A 6,007-nucleotide genomic window follows, 5' to 3' on the forward strand; every position below is an offset into this window, starting at 1 on the left:
AGAGTGCTGGAATTACAGCCATGAGCCACCACGTCCAGCCCAATATGACTGTTCTTATAAAAAGAGGAGAGAAAGACATAAAGGGAAGATGGCCATATGGCGATGACAGAAACACATATTGGAGTAATAAAGCTGCAAGACAAGGAATAGCAGGGATTGATGATGACAACCAGAAGCTAGGAAGAGGCAAGGAGGGATTCTCCCTTATAGGTTTCAAAGGAATGTGGCCTTGCTGACACCCTGATCTTGGACTTCCAGACTTTAGAATTGTGAGACAATAGATTTGTATTTTTTTAGTTTGTTTTTTGTTGTTTTGTTTTTTTTGAGACAAAGTGAGTCTCACTGTGTTGCCCAGGCTGAAGTACAGTGGCATGATCTCAGTTCATTGCACCCTCTGCCTCCCGGGTTCAAGCGATTCTTCTGCCTCAGCCTCTTGAGTAGCTGGGACTACAGGCACCCGCCACCATGCCCGGCTAATTTTTGTATTTTTCGTAGAGACGGAGTTTCACCATATTGCTCAGGCTGGTCTCGAACTCCTGACCTCAAGTGACCCACCCACCTCAGCCTCCCAAAGTGCTGGGATTACAGGCTTGAGCCACTGTACCTGGCCTTGTTTTTTTTTAAGTCAGTTTGTGATACTTTGTTACCACAGTTCTAGGAAACTAATACATGTAAGAAAAACATTCAGTCAGGGACTGCCCATATTAATGTTTTGATATATAATCTTCCAAATTTAATTTTTTTTTTTTTTTTTTAAATGAAACAGTTTCACTCTGTTGCCTAGGCTGGGGTATAGTGGTACGATCATGGCTCACTGCAGCCTCTACCTTCCAGGCTCAGGTAATTTCCCCCAACTCTAGCCTCATGAGTAGCAGGGACTACAGGTACACACCACCAAGCCTGGCTAATTTTTTATTTTATTTTATTTTTTAATTTAATTTTATTTAATTTTATTTTTTCTTTTTCTTTTTTTTTTTTTTTTGAGACGGAGTCTCGCTCTGTCACCCAGGCTGGAGTGCAGTGGCCGGATCTCAGCTCACTGCAAGCTCCGCCTCCTGGGTTTAGGCCATTCTCCTGCCTCAGCCTCCCGAGTAGCTGGGACTACAGGTGCCCGCCATCTCGTCCGGCTAGTTTTTTTGTTTTTGTTTTTTTTTGTATTTGTTTTTTTTTTTAGTAGAGACGGGGTTTCACCGGGTTAGCCAGGATGGTCTCGATCTCCTGACCTCGTGATCCACCCGTCTCGGCCTCCCAAAGTGCTGGGATTACAGGCTTAAGCCACCAAGCCCGGCCTTATTTTATTTTTTCGAGAGGGAGTCTTGCTCTGGCACCCAGGCTTGAGTGCGGTGGCATGATCTTGACTCACTGCACCCTCTGCTTCCTGGGTTCAAGTGATTCTCCTGCCTCAGCCTCCCGAGTAGCTGGGACTATAGGTATGTGCCACAATGTCCAGCTAATTTTTGTACCTTTAGTAGAGATTGTGTTTCACTATGTTGGTCAGGCTGGTCTTGAACTTCTTACCTTAAGTGATCCACCCGCCTTGGCCTCCCAAAATTCTGGGATTATAGGAGTGAGTCACTGCCCCCAGCCACACCTGGCTAACTTTTGTATTTTTTGGTAGAGATGTGGTTCTGCCATGTTGCCCAGGCTGGTATGGAACTCCTGGGCTCAAGTCATCCGCCTGCCTTGGCCTCCCAAAGTGCTGAGCCACTATGTTCAGTCTTGTATATATAGTCTTTTCTCTATAAATCTGGGAAGATGAAATACAAAGGTTTAAATATATATGAAGTTTAGTGCTGTAACAGGAAAGAGTAAAATATACATACTTCTTTTGTTCATGATACAGTAACTGGTACTGGATTAGCCCTGTTGCCAAAACAACTAGAAAAACAGGAAAAAAATCCATATGAAAAAGTTTCAAGCCGGGCGCGGTGGCTCAAGCCTGTAATCCCAGCACTTTGGGAGGCCGAGATGGGCGGATCACAAGGTCAGGAGATGGAGACCATCCTGGCTAACACGGTGAAACCCCGTCTCTACTAAAAATACCAAAAAACTAGCCGGGCGAGGTGGCGGGCGCCTGTAGTCCCAGCTACTCTGGAGGCTGAGGCAGGAGAATGGCGTGAACCCAGGAGGCGGAGCTTGCAGTGAGCTGAGATCCGGCCACTGCACTCCAGCCCAGGAGACACAGCAAGACTCCGTCTCAAAAAAAAAAAAAAAAAAAGTGATTATACAATGATGATATGAATGTTCAGAAAAAGAAAAAAGTGATTATAGGCTGGGCCAAGAGGAACCACTTCAGGCCAGGAGTCTGTGCTCAGTCTGAGCCTGGGCAACAAAGTGAGACCCCATCACTCTCAAAAAACATGAAAAAAAAGTAATTGTATGTGCAGGGACTTGAAGGGAGACATAAACATAATGAGAGAAATTTAAGCTATGAAAAAAACCAAGTGAAACCAAAAAATACAATCTTAGCAATGAATATTTTACTGGATAGGCCTTGTCAAAGATTAAACAGTTCACAAGAAATGAACGTTGAATTACAAGATACGGCAATAGAAATTATCTAGGCTTAAACAGACAGGTTGGGAAAAAGCCAGAATAAAAATGCTTCAGTGGTCTGTGAGGAGGCATTATCAACTAGTCTACTGTATGTGAATTGGAGTTACAGGAGGAGGGAGAGAAGAGAAATAGTAGAAATATAAAAAGATAATCTCAAAATTTCTAAAGTTGATGAAAAATAATTCATAGATCCCAAAAACTTGTAATCTTAAATCTGATAAACACAAAACCACACCAAGCCACATCAAGTTGCTAAGAAACAAGTAATAACATCTTAAAAATTGCCAGAGGACACTTTACTTGTAGAGGAGCAAAGATAAAAGTGACCCTTGGTTTCTTTTTTCTTTTTTTTTTGAGAGGGACTCTCGCTCTTTTGCCCAGGCTGGAGTGCAGTGGCCGGATCTTAGCTCACTGCAAGCCCCGCCTCCCAGGTGTACGCCATTCTCCTGCCTCAGCCTCCCGTGTAGCTGGTACTACAGGCGATTGCCACCTCGCCCAGCTAGTTTTTTGTATTTTTTAGTAGAGACGGGGTTTCACCGAGTTAGCCTGGATGGTCTCGATCTCCTGACCTCGTGATCCGCCCCTCTCGGCCTCCCAAAGTGCTGGGATTACAGGCTTGAGCCACCGCGCCTGGCCCTTCCCCGTTTTAAAACTGCTGTTACGTTGCTGAGCAGAAAGGGTTGTGCAGACCTGTATATACACTAGCAATATAATGCCTTTTATACAGTTTTCAGTTTTCCTTTCTGTGCTTACCTACATTCTGAACCCGGGCACTAGAATTTTGTATTCTATTTCATCTCCCACATCAAAGTGTTGCTGTCTACTTTGGATCTGTTTTTTGTTTGTTTATTAGAGGCTGATGCCTTGATCAGCTTGATAGGGATATCCTCATTCACTCCCAGGAATTAATTTTTTACCTCTGTCCTTTCCTCAGGAGTTGGAAGTTTTGTCTACTAACTGCAGAATTCAATTTTTTTCTTCCAAGAGTTAAAAGAGCTGGGGGAATTTTGGGGTTTTGGATTCCCTGGAGATTGTTGAAACCCCAGCATATAGATTATTTTTCAGAGAAGTCGTGTAGCTTTTAAATGGAATCCAGGTATTAGTCCCTGTACCTCAAACTCCAGTGTACTGAAACTTACTGGTAACAACCTTTATATTAACTCTAATCCTCTATTGAAAAAAATTTCTACTGTATTTTATAATAGAATCTCACTTATGAAGTCTGGAAATTGTACATTTTAGTTCCACCCCAGGACTCTTCTCTGCTTTTCTACAACAGTGCAGATGAGTATTATTTACATAGATATTTTGGGCCAGGCATGGTGACTCATGCCTGTAATCCCAGCACTTTGCGAGGCCGAGGCAGTTGGATCACCTGTGGTCAGGAGTTTGAGACCAGCCTGGCCAACATGGTGAAATCCCCGTCTCTACTAAAAAAAGAAGAAAAAAATACAAAACTTAGCCTGATATGGTAGGTGCCTGTAATCCCAGCTACTCATGGGAGGCTAAGGCCTGAGAATCACTTGAACCTGGGAGGTGGAGGTTGCAGTGAGCCAAAATCGCGCCACTGCACTCCAGCCTGGGAGATGGAGCAGGACTCTGTCTCCAAAAAAAGAAATGAAAGATGTTTTGTTTTGCCTTTCTCAGGTGTGGACATCTCAAGATCGCCAGTGTGTCCTGAGTACCTTAGCACAGTTGCTTTTGGATAAGGACTGTACTGTGCTGGTTGGTCGCCAGCTTCGCCCTCTCCTTTTGGATTTGCTGGAAAGGAATGCCGAAGCCATTAAAGCTGGAGGCCAAATCAACCATGATCTGCATGAACGGCTCTGTGTGTCGATGAGCAAACTCATCGGTAACCATCCTGATGTCCTCCCGTGAGTAGCAATTTTATTATTCACATTTCTCCTTGAGGTGATAGAACCTACTGTCGCCTGGGATGTAAGGGAGTCTGAGCTGAAAAGGGAAAACAGAAATACAGAAAGGAGAGAGATAAATAGTAGTGTTTTATAGAAAGAGTCACAGCAGAATCCATTTATCTAGCTCAGTTTAATGAGCGTTTACTAGTTTTCTCTTAAATCTTGGCCATCAGAACAGACCTGGAAAGATGGTCAGGATATGTCCCCAGTGCTCTCAAGGATTGTATCATGTGGCAAGACATGCATATACAGCAGAGTAAATGAGGTTTAACTGAGGTTCTTATAGCATCCACCTCTAATGGGAAAGATTCCTTGCTTATTAGAGCAGCTGAAGGAGTGGATTAGAAGAGCTGCAGTATCCCTTCCAAATTCTATGAATTTATCTGAATTAGTATACGAAGAGCTGTGTTAGAGCTGGGTTTTATTGTGACTTTTAAAGTGATAGTAAAATATGGTTTGTGAGGCATAGTCAAAAGAGGCAGCAAAACTGAGTGTCAGGGGTTTTAAAATTGAGAAGATTTTTAAAACTTTCGCTCTAAAAATGATTAATATTCTGTATGCTAATAGGACATTTCTTTCTTCTTCTTCTTCTTTTTTTTTTTTTTTTTGAGACGGAGTCCCGCTCTATCACCAGGCTGGAGTGCAGTGGCATGACCTCTGCTCACTCCAACCTCCGCCTCCCTCCTGGGTTCAACTGATTCTCCTGCCTCAGCCTCCTAAGTAGCCAGGACTACAGGCACCCACCACCACGCCCAGCTGATTTTTATATTTTTAGTAGAGACGGGGTTTCACCATGTTGGCCAGGATGGTCTCAATCTCTTGACCTCGTGATCTGCCTGCCTCAGCCTCGCAAAGTGCTGGGATTACAGGCGTGAGCACTGTGCCCGGCCAACAGGACATTTCTTGTATCCAATGTTTAATTTATTAGTCTTCATCTGTACAATAAATACACTTTGGCTTTCTTGGAAGAATGATATATAATCTGGTCCTTGAATGAGGAAATAAGAAATGAAGACTTGGGGGGAAAACACTGTTGGTATGAGCTTTTCTTTTTTTTTTTTTTTTGGGAGACGGAGTCTCCCTCTGTCGCCCAAGCTGGAGTGCAGTGGCCGGATCTCAGCTCACTGCAAGCTCCGCCTCCCGGGTTCACACCATTCTCCTGCTTCAGCCTCTGGAGCAGCTGGGACTACAGGCGCCCACCACCTCACCCGGCTAGTTTTTTTTTGTATTTATTTTTTATTTTTTATTTTTATTTTTGAGACGGAGTCTCGCTCTGTCACCCAGGCTGGAGTGCAGTGGCGCAATCTTGGCTCACTGCAAGCTCTGCCTCCTGGGTTTACGCCATTCTCCTGCCTCAGCCTCCTGAGTAGCTGGGACTACAGGCGCCTGCCATCTCGCCCGGCTAGTTTTTTGTATTTTTTAGTAGAGACGGGGTTTCACCGGGTAGGCCAGGATGGTCTCCATCTCCTGACCTGGTGATCCGCCCATCTCGGCCTCCCAAAGTGCTGGGATTACAGGCTTGAGCCACCGCGCCC

At 44.3% G+C, this 6,007-nt stretch overlaps 1 protein-coding gene across 1 annotated transcript in view; it reads left to right on the forward strand.

Moving 5' to 3' along the window:
• The window catches only part of MDN1 (midasin AAA ATPase 1), a 188,262-nt gene that overhangs the window by 9,053 nt on the left and 173,202 nt on the right, over positions 1-6,007 (forward strand). The window contains exon 2 of the mRNA XM_023205283.2: positions 4,204-4,430. Coding sequence (XP_023061051.2) covers positions 4,204-4,430 — 227 coding nt within the window. The remainder of the gene's footprint in view (positions 1-4,203; positions 4,431-6,007) is intronic.

The sequence above is a fragment of the Piliocolobus tephrosceles genome, chromosome 5 (genome assembly GCF_002776525.5).
Source record: "Piliocolobus tephrosceles isolate RC106 chromosome 5, ASM277652v3, whole genome shotgun sequence".
NCBI classification, from domain to species: Eukaryota; Metazoa; Chordata; class Mammalia; order Primates; family Cercopithecidae; genus Piliocolobus; species Piliocolobus tephrosceles.